Source organism: Cetorhinus maximus, chromosome 12, assembly GCF_964194155.1.
Source record: "Cetorhinus maximus chromosome 12, sCetMax3.hap1.1, whole genome shotgun sequence".
Lineage (NCBI taxonomy): Eukaryota > Metazoa > Chordata > Chondrichthyes > Lamniformes > Cetorhinidae > Cetorhinus > Cetorhinus maximus.
This window is the reverse complement of record NC_135890.1, coordinates 62,805,078-62,823,120: the sequence shown is the minus strand read 5'-3', so window position 1 is coordinate 62,823,120 and position 18,043 is coordinate 62,805,078. Positions and strand designations below refer to the sequence as shown.

Here is an 18,043-nt window from a genome sequence, read left to right as displayed (position 1 = left end):
GGGACATGGCTGAGGTATTAAATTAATACTGGCATCTGTCTTTATCAAGGAAGATGCTGCCGAGGTCCTAGTGAAAGAGGAGGTCGTTCAAGCAATTGAAGGGTTTAAAATTAATAAGGAAAAGGTATTGGGTAGGTTGTCTGTACTTGATTGGTGAGTTGATAAGGTACCAGGGCCAGATTAGATGCATCCAAAGATACTGAAAGAAGTGAGAGAGGAAATTGAAGACACTGGCCATAATTTTCAAATCTCCTTTAGACTCAGGGGTGGCCCCAGAGACCTGGAGAATTGCAAACATTATACCCTTGTTCAAGAAAGGGTGTAAAGATAAGCCCAGCAACTACAAGTTTAACCTTGGTGTTGGGAAAGTTTTTAGAAATGACAATTTGGGACAAGAACAGTCACTTGGGCAAATGAAGGAAAGCCAGCAAGGATTTAAGGTAAAATTAGGTTTAACTAACTTGCTTGGGTTTTTTGATGAGTTAATAGAGGGTTGATGAGGTGCACATGGACTTCCAAAAGGCATGTGATACAGTACCACACAACAGTCTTGTGAGCAAAGTTATAGCTCATGGAATAAAAGGGGCAATAGCAACATGGATACAAGATTGTCTGAGTGACAGGAAACAAAGCAGCGAATGGTCATTTTTCAAACAGGAGGAAAATTTATAGTGGAATTCCCCATCTCTTCTTGATATTATATTAATACTAAGATCTTGTGCACAAGAGCGCACAATTTCAAAATTTGAGGATGATATGAACTTGGAAGTATTGTGAACCACGAGGAAGATAGTGTAGAGCTTCAAAAGGACATAGACAAGTTGGTAGAAAAGGCAGACAAGTGGCAGATGAAATTTAATGCAGAGAAGTGTAAAGTGGTTCATTTTGATTGGAAGAATGCAGAGAGACAATCTAAAATAAAGGGGGTGCAGGAGCTGAGGGACCTGGGTGTATATGTGCATTGAAAGCGGCAGGACAGATTACATACAGTATCGTGGGCTTTATCAATATGGTCACAGAGTACAAAGGCAAGGAGGTTACATTAAACCTGTATAACATACTGGTTCAGCCTCAGCTGAAGTACTGAGTCCAATTCTGGACACCACACTTTAGGAACAACGTGAAGGCATTAGAGAGGGTGCAGAAAAGATTCACGAGAATGGTTCCAGGGATAAAGAACTTCAGCTACGTAGTTAGATTGGAAAAGTTGGGACTGTTTTCCTTGGAGAAGAGAAGGTTGAGAGGAGATTTAATAGGTGTTCAAAATCATGAGGCGTCTGGACAGAGTAGATAAGGAGGAACTATTGCCATTGGTGAAGGATCAAGAATCAGGGCACAGGTTTAAGGTAATCAGCAAACGAAGCAATGAGGAAAACCTTTTTTCTGAAATGCACTGCGTGAGAGGTAAAGGCAAGTTTAATTGAAGCTTTCAAAACAGAATTGGATCATTATCTGAAATGGAAAAAACTGTAGGGTTACAGACAAAAGGCAAGGAAGTGAATTGTTCCTTCAGAGGGCCACTCAACAGGCCTAATGGCCTTCTTCTGTGCTGTAACCATTCTATGACTCTTTATTTAATTTAATTCATTCACTCAGGTCTTTATTCAACAATTTTTAATATTATATCAAGTAGTTTAACTAGTTAAACTATAAATTTAATACAGTACTAATACTTGCACCATACTAGTTTTGAACTGTAAAACTCACCAACCAATCATCCACCTGCTCACCTAAGTAAAGCCTCTAATTTCAGCTCTCAGGTCTTGCTTTGTCTCACTCTCCGTCTCGGACAACTATTTGTTCTGTATAAGACCAGAGCACCACCTCTTCCCTCACGGCACCAAATTCCTTCACTCACCAAATCCCCCAAGTTAAGTAAGGACTATGCCAAAGCAGTACTCCATTGAGCTGTATTTCATGCTACTTTGTGCATAAGCAGAAACCTTCTGCATTTATACTAGCAAAATTCCAAAGACCTGAATCAGCCTCTAATGACTAGGTAACCAGTTCTAACTAGCTACCTAACTAAAAACTTTGCACTGCCTCTACCAGGCAGTTTATTTACCAATAAGATCAAAAGAGACAAGGTTGATATTAAATGCAAAACTTGAACTGATTTTCTAAAAAGGCCAACCCGTAAAATTCCCCCACTCACCAAATTCCCTGAGTTAAGTGAAAACAGAAAATGCTGGAAAAACTCCTCAGGTCTGGCAGCATCTGTGGAGAGAGAAACAGAGTTAATGTTTTAAGTCTGCATACGGACTCAAAACGTTAACTCTGTTTCTCTCTCCACAGATGCTACCAGACCTGTGGGTTTATTCCAGCATCTGCATTTTATCCCGAGTTAAGTAGTCTGTTGAAATAGTACTCAGTTGAACAGGACTTCATACTACTTACTGGGGTGTGTGCCCAAATAAGGGTTCTTTATATAAATGATCAGAGTATATGGAATAAATTGAATGAAATGCAGATGTGAATGCAGCCTGGAGGCTACAAATTATTGAGGCATGGCTGCAAGATGGTCAGGACTGGGAACTAAATATAGCAGTTATTAGGTCAACAGGGAGCATAGGAAAATTATAGAAGGGGAGGAGTAGCATTACTGATTAAGGATGAAATTACTCAAAGATAAGTAAGGTAAGCAGGCAGTGGAGATTCCATGGGTTGACGTAAGAAATAAAACTGGAATTAAGGCAACAACTGTGAAGTGATAGATTGTATCAAAGCAGAGATTAGACAACATATAGCAATAGTAGAGTCATTTTAATGAGAGATTTTATCTTTTATATAGATTGGGATAAGCAGATTTGGTCATGTCAGAAGGGTTAGGAATTTCTTGAATGTGTCCTGGATTCTTTCCTGCAACAATATGTCCTGGAACCAAGGGTGCATGCCATATTAGACTTAGTAAGAAGCAAAGAGCCAGATTTAATTAGCTGCCTAACAGCGTATGAACATTTATCTAAATGCAATCATAATATGATCAAGTTTAAAATTGTACTTGAAAGGGACATCACAGCTATTAGGATTCTAGATTTAGGTAAGGCAAACTTCAAGGGGATTACATAGAGACTGTCCAAAGTTAACTGGGCATAACTGTTAATGATGATGATTAATGGGACTCCAAAAAAAATCTTCGCTTTCGAAAGGGAAAATGATAAGCACCTGAAGGGAACAAATTTGCAGGGCTACAGGGAAAAGGTGGAGCTTTTAAAAAATTATTTCATGGGATGTCAGCATCGCTGGCAAGGTCAGCATTTGTTGTCCATTCCCAACTGCCCTTGAGAAGTCAGTGGCACACTGCCTGCTTGAACGACTGCAATCTATCCAGTGTAGGTACATCCACAGTGCTGTTAGGAAGGGAGTTCCAGTTTTTTGACCCAGCGACAATGAAGGGACAGAGATATAATTCCAAGTCAGAATGGTGTGAGACTTGGAGGGGAACTTGCAGATGATGGTGGCATTCCCATGTGTCTGCTGCCCTTGTCTTATGAGGTGGTAGAGGTTGTGGGTTTGGAAGGTGTTGTTGAAGGAGACTTGACGAGTTGCTGCAGTGTATTTTGTAGATGTGTTACACTGTGCACCAGTGGAGGGAGTGAATGTTTAAGATGATGGATGAGATGCCAATCAAGCAGAATTGCTATTGCAGAGAGTCAGCCTAGATTGGAAAATTGCACATGTCACTCAACTATTTAAGAAAGGTGAAGAGAGAAACCAGGAAATTGTAGAGCAGTTAGTCTAATAACTTTGTTGGAAAATTATTATGGTCTATAATTAAGGACAAGGTGACAGAACACCTTTAAAGTTTTCAGCTGATCAGAGAGATCCAGCATGGATTTGTAAAGGTCATTCCTGGTAAACCTGACAAAAGTAGTGGATAGGGGAATAATTATGAATGTTAGTTATATGGATTTCCAGAATGCTCATAACAGACTGTTAGCTAAAGATGAAGCTCATGGAATTGAAGACAAATTGTTGACCTGGTTAGGAAACTAGCTGAGCAACAAGAAACAGAAAGTAAGTAAGGGTAACGGGCATATATTCTAATTGGCAAGGATATGGGTTAGAGTCTCAATTATTCTCCGTATTTATTAATGACTTAGATGATGGGATAGCGAGCCACATATCCACGTTTGCCGATGACACAAAGTTAGGTGGTTAGGCACTGGCCTGTTCCTGATCCCATGTTAGCAAAATTTGACATGAGCCACATAAGGAATGAAGGAGCATCTTAAAGGAGAAGAAAGAGATAGAGAGATGGAGAAATTCAGGGAGGGTCCTTAGCAGGTGTAGACATGGTGGCCAATGGTGGAGCAAAAAAAAAGGGGGATGAGTAAGAGGCCCTAGAACTGGAAGAGGTTAGAGATAAGGAGGAGCAAGATGAGGGAGAGATTTGAAAACAAGCATGGGAATTTTAAAATCAAGATGCTATTGGATAAGGAGGCAATGTAAGTCAGCCAGCACAGCAGTGATGGGTGAATGGAGCTTGAAGCAGTTGGGATAAAGGCCTCTGACTTTTGGATGGACTCAAATTTTAAAAGGGTACAGGTGGGAGGCTGGCCAGGAGACCACTGGGATAGTTAAAAGCAAAATGCTGGAAATTTGAAATCAGAACAAAAAATGTTTGAATATTCAGCAGGTCAGACAGCACCTGTGGAGAGAGAAACGGTGTTAACATTTCAGGTTAATGTCATTAGAACTGTAAAGATTTAGAGTTTAACAGGTTTTAAGCAGGGGAACAGGGAAAGGGGAGGTACAACAAAAGGGAAGGTCTGTGATAGGGTGAAAGATGGGAAAGATTAAATAACTAAAGGAATGATGGTATATGAAAAAAGATGATGATGGGGAAGCTAAAGAAACAAAAGATGGGTCTAGAAGAGGGAATAGAGAACAGCTTCAATCCAGAGGCTAGGATCTGAAATTGTTAAGCTCAATGTTGAGTTTGGAAGGCTATAAAGTGCCTAATGGAATGATGAGCTATTCCTTGAATTTAAATTGAGTTTCATTGGAAAAGTACAGGAGATCAAGGCCAGAGAGGTCAGAGTGGGAGTGAGCCAGAGAATTAAAATTTTGGAATTTTAAGCATGGAATTGGCTGGACAGGAAGCCAGCAGAGCATGGGTTTGGCTGAAAAGGAAAGCTACTGCTGGTCATTGTTGTCTGAAGAAAACTAATAGTGAAAGCTTGGGAATTCCTGTGCATGTGATTGGTTGAAGTTTTGAGCAGAAGCTGCATGCAACATCAATATTTCCTCAATATAAAAACTGGGGAAAGAAGCAGGCAAACAATGCAGGGTTAGCGACAGGTAGCACATGTTTATCAGATTCTTGGCATGACAATTTGGGAGAAAAAAAGGATGCCAGTCATTGAAGAATGAAGGACATTCAAGTTAGCAGCTGAACATCACAACTTTGCTCCTGTCAGAAGACTACCCACAAGTATAAATAGTGTCATGGGAACAAAACTGAAAGAATGTTAAAGCAATAAAAATGACAAATGAGCAGAAGGCATAGAAATAACTGAAAAATGCTGTATAGGTGACAAGATGCAGTTGTTACATACGTTTTTCCTGAAGGTGAAGTGATCTGGAAACAGTATCTTCTGTCCTCACAATCCACTGCCATAACCGAACAATTATCCAGGTCCATGATCAGTCCTCCAGCTACTGCCCCACGTGGCTGACACATTAGGTTACCTCCTTGAGTAAAGAAATACAACCTTTCCCAGGATGTAGACACCAGGCCTGTTTTACTAATGGAAAAAAGGACAGAGATGCAATTATATCAGAGTTACAATAACTGAGTCAACACTTAAAATTAATAGAAAGAGAAAGAGAAAAAGACAGTTAATGTTTCTAGTTGATTGTCTTTTGTCAGAACTGAAAGGTGTTAGGGAGGTGACAGTTTGTCAACAAGTAAAAAGGAGAAAGGGAGGGGCGGGGGGAACAAAAGGGATGATCTCTGATAGTGTGGAAGGCAGGGGTGATTCAATGACAAAAGGGATGATGGTGCAAGGCAAAAGAGGGTGCACCAGTGTAGTCACTCATGCCTTCAACCCTATCACATTTAGAATAGGCAACGTAAACCCTAGGGATCATTTAAATGCTATAATGAGGGAATTTTATACAGACAGATGAACAATGATGGATCAAATAACTATCCTCATTGCTAACCATCTTGCAACTACCATGGCTCAGAGACAAACCAGACAGAGTGCACGCCTCAGCAGAGCTGCAGTGACATTCTGGGTGCATCATTTGGTCAAGGAATGACTCAATTTTGTCAAATTTGAAGAGATGTGATCATTTTAATAACCACAGAGAGTTGTATTCATGGTGGATTGCCCTGTACAATCTCCGTATTGCCCCCAGTTATTCTCAGGGGTCACAGATCCATTATGGTACAGAAGGAGGCCATTCAGTTCATCAAGTCCGTGCTGGCTTCCTGTACAGCAATCCAGTCAGTCCCATTCGCCCCCTTTATCCGGTAGCCCTGCAAATTTATTTCCCTCAAAAGCTCATCTAATTTCCTTTTGAAATCATTCATTGCCTCTGTTTCCATCACCCTCTTAGGCATCGAGCTCCAGGTCATTACCATTTGTGGCATTAAAAGGTTCTTCCTCACATCCCTCCTGTACATCTTGCCCAAAATCTTAAATCACTGTTCCTTAGTCCTTGTACCATCAGTAATGGAAACAACTTTTCTTTGTCTACCTTACGTCAACCTGTCATTCTCTTGTACATCTCTATCAAATCTCTCCTTAACTTCCTTTACTCCAAGGAACAACAGTTCTCCAACTTAACACTGTAGCCAAATTCCTCATCCCTTGAACTATTCTGGTAAATTTCCCCTGTATGCTCTCAAAGGCCCTCACATTCTTCCTAAAGTGGTGACCGGAATTGGCCTAACCAGAGCTTTCTTGGTTCAACACTCAATCAGCACTTCAGTACTCAATAGCTCTATACAAGATCCAAATGCCTAGCTAACTACTTTCTCACTATGTCCTGTCACCTTCAAAGATCCATGCATAGAAATACCCAGGTCCCTCTGTCCCTACATACACTTTAGAACTGTGCTATTAAGTCTATATTGCCTCTCCCTATCCCTTCTGCCAAAATGCATCACCTGCGGTTCTCTATTAAATTCCATCTGCCACTTGTTCATTCTGCTGGCCTATGTCTTGTTGCAGTTGATTAATATCATCTTCACGTCTGCCACACCTCCAAGGGTGTATGATCACCAAATTGTGAAATTCTACTCGATATTTCAATATCCAATTCATTTAAATATAGCAAAAAAGCAGTAGTCCTAGCACTGGCCCTTGGGGAACACCACTTTCTCTCACTCTTCATTATGAAAAATAATCATTAACACAAATGGTTATTTATGAGAATTCTGTGGAGTCTGAGTTTCCAGTGCGCCCTCTCTATTCATACACCAAATACAAATGAAATGCTATTCACTATGTAAATTGTGCAGTATTTAATGTGCTCCCATTATTTTGACTCCAGTTGAAACTAAGGGCAAATAATTACTGATCTCAGTGAGAATCTATGGAGGTGGTGCCTCCACAATCTTGAAATCAGACCCCAATAATTCCTGCAAAATATTTTAAACCCAACATTAAATACCTTACACCTGATTGAGAATGAGGTTGGTCAGAGATAAAATGCTTGAAGCAACCTAGTCACTCAGCCTTCTCATCACATTAACAGGTATGCTCTGACCAGCCAGCTTGGTCCATATGCTGGGCAAGCAAAGGTCTCATTCTAGCACAAAAGTCTGGGTCTGATGATGCCATTCTGATCCTGACAATATTGCACCTTGTCAACTGCAATGGGCACCAGAGCAGTGGGGCCAAAGGAGCGGCAAGTATGAGCGAGGGTGGAAGGAAAAATGAGCCCAGAGGGATGTAGAGTACATTTATTTTTCATGTTTTCCTTGTGGGCAGGGAGCAGGATGTTATCAAGGGCCCCAGACTTCCCCCCACCCTCCACCCCTGACTGCGATCACTTGCCACTTCCCCACCATCTACCTGACTGCCAAAACTGTTCCAGCAAGTTCCCAGCCAAGGCTTCAACCGGCATCCAGCTGCCAGGCTGATAGCGTGCACACAGGGGTCCTCCTGGAGTTGGGTATGGTATATTTAAACCAGTTCGGTCTAGACTTGCCACTTCCCTGCCTAGATTGGGCCTTTTAGTCCGGATTAAGAAAAATTCTAAAGGGAAGACCCACCACCCATGGTTAACTACATAAGTAAAGGGAACCATTAAACTTAAGTAAAAAGCATATAACTGCACAAAGATGAATGGCAGGTCAGACGATTGGTCAGAATATAAAGAACGACAGAGAATGACTATAAGGTTAATCAGGAGAAAGAAATTAGAGTATGAGAGGAACCTAGCTAGAAATGTAAAAACAGATAGCAAGAGTTTCTACAGGTATTTAAAAAGGAAAAGAGTAAGTGAAGTGAATGTTGGTCCTCGAGAGAGTGACAGAGTGGAGTTAATAGTAGATAATAAGGAAATGGTGGGTGAAGTGAACAAATATTTTGCTTCTATCTTCACTATAGAGGATACAAAAAACATGCCAGTAATAGCTGTAAAACAGGAGGTGGAGAGGAGAGAGGAACTTGGTGAATTTACAATCACTAGGGAAGCAGTACTGAGTAAACTGATGGAGCTGCAGGCTGACAAGTCTCTGGGGCCTGATGGACTTCATCCTAGGGTCTTAAAAGAGGTGGCTAATGAGGTAGTAGATGCATTGGTGTTAATTTTCCAAAATTCCCTAGATTCTGGAAAGGTTCCATCAGGCTGGAAAGTAGTAAATATAATCCCTCTATTCAAGAAGGGAGGGAGCAGAAAAGAAGAAACTATAGGCCAGTTAATTTCATGTCTGTCATGGGTGTTAGAATCAATCATTGAGGAGGTTATAGCTGGGTACATAGAGAAACTCAAAGTAATCGAGAAGAGTTTGCATGGTTTTGTGAAAGGGAAATCATGCTTAACCAATTTATTGGAGTTCTTTGAAGGAGTAACATGGGAGCCTGTAGATGTACTGTACTTGGATTTCCAGAAGGCACTTGATATGGGCCCCAGCTATGCCTGTCTCTTTATGGGGTATGTGGAACATTCCTTGTTCCAGTCCTACTCCGGCCCCCTCCCACAACTCTTTCTCTGGTACATCGATGATTACTTCGGTGCGGCTTCATGCTCTCGTCGGGACCTGGAAAAATTGATTAATTTTACTTCCAATCTCCACCCCTCCATCATTTTCACATGGTCCATCTCTGACACTTCCCTTCCCTTCCTTGACCTCTCTGTCTCAATTTCTGATGATAGACTGTCCACCAATATCCATTACAAGCCTACTGACTCCCACAGCTACCTCGACTACAGCTCCTCACACCCCGCTTCCTGTAAAGACTCCATCCCATTCTCTCAGTTCCTTCGCCTCCGTCGCATCTGTTCTGATGATACTACCTTCAAAAACAGTTCCTCTGACATGTCCTCCTTCTTCCTTAACCGAGGTTTTCCACCCACGGTCGTTGACAGGGCCCTCAACCGTGTCAGGCCCATCTCCTGCGCATCCGCCCTCACGCCTTCTCCTCCCTCCCAGAAACATGATAGGGTCCCCCTTGTCCTCACTTATCACCCCACCAGCCTCCGCATTCAAAGGATCATCCTCCGCCATTTCCGCCAACTCCAGCATGATGCCACCGCCAAACACATCTTCCCTTCACCCCCCCTGGCGGCATTCCGTAGGGATAGCTCCCTCCGGGACACCCTGGTCCACTCCTCCATCACCCCCTACTCCTCAACCCCCACCTATGGCACCTCCCCATGCCCACGCAGAAGATGCAACACCTGCCCCTTCACTTCCTCTCTCCTCACCGTCCAAGGGCCCAAACACTCCTTTCAAGTGAAGCAGCATTTCACTTGCATTTCCTCTAACTTAAGTCTACTGCATTCGTTGCTCCCAATGCGGTCTCCTCTACATTGGAGAGACCAAACGCAAACTGGGCGACCGCTTTGCAGAACACCTGCGGTCTGTCCGCAAGAAAGACCCAAACCTCCCTGTCGCTTGCCATTTTAACACTCCACCCTGCTCTCTTGCCCACATGTCTGTCCTTGGCTTGCTGCATTGTTCCAGTGAAGCCCAACGCAAACTGGAGGAACAGCACCTCATCTTCCGACTAGGCACTTTACAGCCTTCCGGGCTGAATATTGAATTCAACAACTTTAGATCTTAAACTCCCTCCCCCATCCCCACCCCCATTTCCGCTTCTTCCCCCTCCCTTTTGTTTTTTCCAATAATTTATATAGATTTTTCTTTTCCCACCTATTTCCATTATTTTTAAATCTATAACTATAATACCCTGTCAGTCTTTCCACTCCACGCCCACTAGAGCTGTACTTTGAGTGTCTTGCCATCCATTCTTAATTAGCACATTCTCTTAGATAACATCACCACTTTTAACAACTCCCTGTTCCTTTGTCTGTAACATCTTTTGATTATCTGCTCCTATCACTGCTTGCTTGTCCCTACAACCCCCCCCACCGACCTTAAACCAGCTTATATTTCACCCCTCTCCCAACTTCACTCAGTTCTGCTGAAGGGTCATGAGGACTCGAAACGTCAACACTTCTCTTCTCCGCCGATGCTGCCAGACCTGCTGAGTTTTTCCAGGTAATTCTGTTTTTGACTTGATATAAGGCGCCACATCAAAGGTTATTGTAGAAAATAAAAGCTCATGGTGTAGGGGGTAACACATTAGCCTGGATAGATGATTAGTTGGCTGGCAGAAAACAAAGAGTGTGCATAAATGGGTCTTCTTCTGATTGGCAGGATGTGAAAAGTTAAGTCCCACAGGGGTCTGTGCTGGGGCCTCAAGTTGTTACAATTTTCATCAATGACTTAGATGAGGGGAGCAAAGGCATGGTAGCTAAATTTGCAGCTGACACAAAGATAAATAGAAAAGTATGTTGTGAAGAATCACAGAATCACACAGTGCAGAAGAGGCCCTTCGGCCCATTGAGTCTGCACCGGCACGTGAGAAACACCTGACCTACCTACCTAATCCCATTTACCAGCACTTGGCCCATTGCCTTGAAAGTTATGACGTGCCAAGTGCTCATCTAGGTACTTTTCAAAGGATGTGAGGCAACCCTCCCAGTCAGTGCATTCCAGACCGTCACCAACCTCTGGGTAAAAAAGTTTTTCCTCACATCCCCACTAAACTTCCTGCCCCTCACCTTGAACTTATGTCCCCTTGTGACTGACCCTTCAACTACGGGGAACAGCTGCTCCCTATCCACCCTGGCCATGCCCCTCATAATCTTGTACACCTCGATCAGGTCACCCCTCAGTCTTCTCTGCTCCAATGAAAACAACCCAAGTCAATCCAACCTCTCTTCATAACTTAAATCCCAGGCAACATCCTGGTGAATCTCCTCTGCACCCCCTCCAGTGCAATCACATCCTTCCTATAATGTGGCGACCAGGACTGCACACAGTACTCCAGCTGTGGCCTCACCAAGGTTCTATACAACTCCAACATGACCTCCCTACTTTTGTGAAGAAGAAATATGGAGGTTGCAGATGGACATAAATAGGTTGAGTGAGTGGGCAAAAATCAGGCAGATAGAGTATAATGTAGGAAAATGTGAAGTTGTTCACTTTGGCAGGAAGAATAAAAAAGCAGAGTATTACTTAAATGGAGATCATTTGCAGAATTCCGAGGGGCAGAGGGATCTAGGTATTCTCGTGCATGAGTCACAGTTAGCATGCAGGTACAGCAAGTAATTAAGAAGGTTAATGGAATGCTTTTCTTTATTACGAGAGAAATTGAACATAAAAGTAAGGATGTTATGCTTCAGTTATACAGGGCATTGGTGAGACCACATCCTGAATATTGTGCGCAGTTTTGGTCTCCATATTTAAGGATGTAAATACATTGGAGGCAGTTCAAAGGAGGTTTATTAGATTGATACCTGGAATGAGTGGGTTGTCTTATGAGAAAAGGTTAGACAGACTGGGCTTGTTTCCACTGGAGTTTAGAAGAGTGAGGGGTGACTTGTCTGAAGTATGTAAGATCCTGAATGGCCTTGACAAGGTGGATGCGGAAAGGATGTTTCCTCTTGTGGGTGAGTCCAGAACTAGGAAGCACCATTTTAAAATTAGAGTGCATCCTTTTAGGACAGAGATGAAGAGGAATTTTTTTCTCTCAGAGGGATGTGAGACTTTGGAACTCTCTGCCTCAGAAGGCAGTGGAGTGGGGTGGAGTCACTGTGGCACATCGGTGAGGCTGAGAGCTACGTGGATAGCACGTTCAGAGAGGTGGTTACACTGCAGCTTAAGTGCCAGGAGACAGAGATGGAATGGGTGACCATTAGGCAGTCCAAGAAAAGTGGGCAGGTAGTGCAGGAGTCCCCTGGGGTCCCGCTCACAAATCGGATTTCCGTTTTGGAAGCTGGTCCTTCAGAGGAGTGCAGTCAGAGCCAAGTTCGTGGCACCATGAGCGACTCGGCTGTACAGGAGGGGAGGAAGAAGAAAGAAAGAGCAATAGTGATAGGGGATTCATTGGTTAAGGGAACAGGCAGGCATTTCTATGGCTGTAGACATGGCTCCAGGATGGTATGTTGCCTCCCTGTTGCCAGGGCCAAGGATGTCACAGAGCGAATGCAGGACATTCTTGTGGGGGAAGGTGAACAGCCAGAGGTCGTGGCCCACATTGGTACTAATGACTTAGGTAGGAAGGGGGATGTGGTCCTGCAATCAGAACTTAGGAAGCTAGATAGAAAATCAGCAAGCAGAACCTCAAATGTAGTAACCTCTGGATTACTGCCAGTGCCACGTGCCAGTGAGTACAGAAATAGGAGGATAAGGCAGGTGAATGCATGGCTGGAAAGTTGGTGCAGGAGGGAGGGCTTTAGATTCCTGGGACACTGGGACTGGCTCTGGGGGAAATAGCACCCTGCACAGCCGGATGGGTTGCGCTTGAACAGAGCTGGGACTGAGCTCCTTGCGAGATGTTTTGCTAGTGCTGTTGGGAGGGCTTTAAACTAACTCAGCAGGGGTATGGGAACCAAGAGAGAACATTAGAGAGGAATACCAGGGTGTACAAAATATTGGGAGGAACAGACAGCACTAGTACAGAGAGTAGTAAGTCAGTAGTTGAAGTCAGGGTGAGGAAGAAAGTAACAAAATCTAAATCAGGGTTACTCTGCATGGATGTGAATGCATGAAGTATAGTAAATAAGATTGGGGAGTTACAGGCATAGGTTGCTATGTGGAAATATGATACTGTGGTGATAACAAAGACCTGGCTCAAGGAAGGGCAGAACTGGGCGTTAAATAGTCCTGGGTACAAGGTGTCCAGAAAAGATAGAAAAGGAAGGAAAGGAGGAGGGGTGGCTATATTGGTTAAGAAGAGCATTGCAGTGCTGGAGGAAGAGGATGTCCCAGAGGGTTCAAGGACAGAATCCATTTGGCTGGAGCTAAGGAACAAAAAGGGTGCAATTACATTGCTCGGTGTGGTCTACAGACCGCCAACTATTGAGAAGGACGTAGAAGAACAAATCTTCAGGGAAATTACAGAGAGATGCAGGCATTATAGAGTAGTTATAATGGCGGACTTTAATTACCCAAATGTAGACTGGTAAAGGGCGGAGAGGAGTAAAAGTTCCTGGATTGTGTTCAGGAAAATTTTCTACAGCAGTATGTGTCCAATCCAACAAGAAAAGACCTGGTCCTTGGAAATGAGATGGGCCAAGTAGATCAAGTGTCAGTGAGTGAACATTTAGGAGACAGTGATCATTGTATGCTTTAGGATGATGTTAGAAAAGAATGATAGGCAATCCAGAGTAAAAATAATCAACTGGACAAGAGCCGACTTTGATGGGGCAAGAACAGAGCTGGGCCAGGTAGACTGGAATGAAAGATTGGCAGGAAAAACTGTAGCTGAACAATGGGCTACCTTCAAAAAAGAATTGGCTCGGGCACAGTCAAGGTATATTCCATCGAAAGGGAAAAGTAGGGCAAACAAATCCAGAGCTCCATGGGTGAAAAAGGAGATTGAAATTAAGATAAAGAAGAAAAAGTGTGCTTATGACAGGTGTCAGGTAGAAAATACATTTGAGAACCAAGAGGAAAACAGAAGGTTCAGAGGGAAGGTGAAAAAGCATAATAGAGAAGCGAAGAGGGATTATGAGACAAGATTGGCAGCCAACATAAAGGGGAATCCCAAAGTCTTCTACAGGCATATAAATAGTAAAGGGGTGGTAAAAGGAGGAGTATGGTTGATTAGGGATCTAAAAGGGAATTTACACATGGACAAAGGGGCCATGGCTGAGGTATTAAAAATGAATACTTTGCATCCATCTTTACCAAGGAGGTAGATGCTACCCAGGCCATGGTAACAGGATGAGGAAACTCTGTTAGAAGCAGGGTTCAAAATTGATAAGGAGGAAGTGTTGGATAGACTGTCAGTACTTAAAGTTGACAAGGCACCGGGACCGGACGAGATACATCCAAGGATATTGAAAGAAGTGAGAGTAGAAATTGAAAGGGCACTGGCTATAATTTCTCAGTCTTCGCTAGACTCAGGAGTGGTGCCAGAGGACTGGAGAGTTGCAAACATTACACCCTCGTTCAAAAAAGCTTGAAAGCCCAGCAATTACAGACCAGTCAGTTTAACTTCAGTGATGGGCAAGATTCTCGAAACAATTATTCAGGATAGAATTAGTAGTCACGTGGAGAAATATAGGTTGATAAGGAAGAGTCAGCATGGATTTCTAAAGGGGAAATTGTGTTTAACTAATTTGCTGGCGTTTTTTTAAAGAGGTAACAGAAAAGGTTGATGAGTACTATTGATGTGGTGTACATGGGCTTTCAAAACGCATTTGATACAGTGCCACACAACAGACTTGTGAGAAAAGTTATTGCTCATGGAATAAAAGGAACAGTAGCAGCGTGGATACAAAATTGGCTGAGTAATAGGAAACAGAGGGTAATGGTCAATGGATATTTTTCGAGCTGGAGGAAGGTTTGTAATGGCGTTCCCCAGGGGTTGGTAATGGAACTGCTTTTCCTGATATATATTAATGATCTAGATTTTGGTGTGCAGGGGACGATTTCAAAGTTTGCAGATGATATGAAGCTTGGGAATGTTGTAAACTGTGAGTAGGATAGTGTAGAACTTCAAAAGGACATAGACAAGTTGGTGGATTGGGCAGATAGGTGGTAGATGAAGTTCAATGCGGAGAAGTGTCAGGGAAAGCATTTTGGTAGGAAGAACATGGACAGACATTATAAAATAAGGGGTGAAATTTTGAAGGGGGTGCAGGAGCAGAAAGATCTGGGTGTATATGTACATAGATCATTGAGGTTGGCAGGACAGGTGGAGAGAGCAGTTAATAAAGCATATAGTATCCTGGGCTTTATTAATAGGGGCATAGAGTACAAGACCAGGGAGGTTATGCTGAATTTATGTAAGACGCTCATTAGACCGTCACTGGAGTATTGTGTACAGTCTGGGTGCCACATTATAGAAAGGATGTGAACACATTGGAGAGAGTGCAGAAGAGGTTTACAAGAATGGTTCCAGGAATGAGAAACTTCCACTATGAGGTTAGACTGGAGAAGTTGGGACTGTTCTCATTGGAGAGAAGACGACTAACAGGAGATTTGATAGAGATGTTCAAAATCAAGAGGGAGCTGGACAGAGTATAGGGAGAAGCTGTTCCCACTCATAAAAGGATCAAGAATGAGAGGGCACAGATTTAAAGTGATTTGCAATAGAAGGAAATGTGACGTGAGAAAAAACATTTTCACACAACGAGTGGGTTTGGGTCTGGAATGCACTGCCTGGAAGTGTGGTGGAGCAGGTTCAATCGAGGCATTCAAGAGGACATTAGATGATTATTTGAATAGAAAGAATGTGCAGGGGTACTGGGAAAAGACAGGGCAATGGCACAAGGGCATAATGCTCATTTGGAGAGCCGATGCAGACACAATGGGCCAAATGGCCTCCTTCTGTGCTGTTAAAATTCTGAGATTCTGTGATTGTTAGGCTAGGGAATCAAAGGTTATTGGAGGTAGATGGCAATGTGGAATTTGAAACACAAACAGATCAGCCATGATCTTATTGAATGGCGGAGCAGGCTCGAGGGGCCAAATGGCCTAATTCTGCTCCAATTTCGTATGTTTGTATGTATGTTCATAGAGGAGCTAAACATCAGCTATCGTAACACTGGCTACTGCCAGCTCAATGGCTGCTCTTCTCTGATATTACAGGGCACCAGGCTAAGAACCCAACACATCCATTAGCCTCAATATGTGGCTCAATGCCACTTCTAGCTATCCAATGCATGTGTGTCCCAGTCCTCCATGTGGCTCCTGGTTAACCTCATATAAACATTGTTGCTGTCAGTGGTCTGTTAGTCAGACAGCACTAATCTTTACTGCAGCAACTCACCAAGGCTCCTTTGCCAGCACCTTCCAAACCCAGGACCTCTACCACTTCAAAGAACAAAGACAGCAGGTGCATGGGAATGCCACCACCTGCAAGTTCCCCTCCAAGCCACACACCATCCTGACTAGGAAATATATCTCCATTCCTTTACTGGGTCAAAATCCTGGAATTCCATTCCTAACAGAACTGTGGGTGTACATGGGCTGCAACGGCTCAAGGTGGTGGTAGGGCAATTCGGGATGGGCGACAAATGCTGGTCCAGCCAGTGGTGCCCACATCCAGTAAAATAATAAATTTAAAAATATCTGGCTTTTTGTGGGAAGTAGACCACTTATATACACAGTGGAAGTCTGGAATTGTTTTCCCCGCTCCCCATTGGTATTTGCCACTTAATTCACTTGCTCTCCCAATGGGAGGTGGGAGCTGCAAGATCAGAAAAAAACATGGATAGGAAGGTAAGCCGAGCAGAGATGGGCATTCTAGCTAATTATGATACACATGTGCACATAAATGCATGCATGTCCCAGTCTAAAGTTTCAATTTTAACAGCTTCAGGTTCGACAAACTGAAAATGTAATGCCCTTACTTTCGAATATTCAGGTAGCCAGCTTTCTGAAGGAGGTTCCTGTTAGCTGGTCTGGTTGCAGTAGTGTTGTTATCGGGAATATAGATGGACTCATTGGCTAACAGCAGTTCCTGTTGGGCCAATCTCATACTTTCAGCCTCAGTGTCCAGTTGCCCTTGGATACTGTATTAGATAACATACAACACACACAGTTAGTGCAGTGAACAGTTTCAACAGGAGGCACTGTATATTTGACTAACTATTAAGGATTCCCGTTTAATAAATGAAAGACAACTTTTTTCATATTCAACAGACTCGAGACATTTGTTGAATGTCTCCTCTTTTGAAAACCATTAAACCCTGGAATCAGGAAAGTAAGAAGTATTAAACATTATATTGTGTTGGAAAGAATGTCTATAACCTTTGAACCATGGTTGCAACTGAAGATAAAAATTCTTCCAGTTTCTTAGAAAACATCTCCACTCCCATCTTGAAAAAGTTGATCTGTAATACACAAGATGAGAGAGGTTACAAATGTTCTGTGGTTTCAAGATTGGGACAACATAGCTGTCATATTCTCTGGTTACATACACTTCTGCAATCCATACATATTAAACAGGCTTATGTATGAACATATAGAGGAAAGTCTCAATGATTTTACCACATCCGAGAGGGGTGTTGTCCAAGTTCTGATCTTTACATTGGTGAGTACTGGAGAGGCTTGGAGACCACAAACATAATTTAATTGCTCATTAATTTCTAGCTGCTGAAACTAACACATCCAGCTGTTCCAATTTAAGATTTAAATGTTAAGAACAGTTCTTTCCAAACTTTCAGAACCACAAAATTCAAACAAACCAGGGCAAATAGGCTGATTTACCCTGGCTGTGAGTCATATAATGAGTCAGATAAATATATGATATAGATAAATCTAATATATTATTACTTTTGCACATTTTGGTGAAATCCAGACAAATAAATCTGGAATAAAAAGATAGTATCAACA

The 18,043-nt window shown here is 42.7% G+C and overlaps 1 protein-coding gene across 2 annotated transcripts in view; it reads right to left on the bottom strand.

Annotated features, from left to right (window-relative positions):
• appl2 (adaptor protein, phosphotyrosine interaction, PH domain and leucine zipper containing 2) overlaps nucleotides 1-18,043 on the bottom strand; it is a 128,131-nt gene that overhangs the window by 37,901 nt on the left and 72,187 nt on the right. For both annotated transcript variants that reach the window (XM_078553757.1, XM_078553759.1), the window contains 3 exons: nucleotides 17,459-17,541; nucleotides 17,059-17,220; nucleotides 5,562-5,750 (listed from right to left, as the gene is read on the bottom strand). In XM_078553757.1, the coding sequence (XP_078409883.1) occupies nucleotides 5,562-5,750; nucleotides 17,059-17,220; nucleotides 17,459-17,541 (434 nt within the window). The remainder of the gene's footprint in view (nucleotides 1-5,561; nucleotides 5,751-17,058; nucleotides 17,221-17,458; nucleotides 17,542-18,043) is intronic.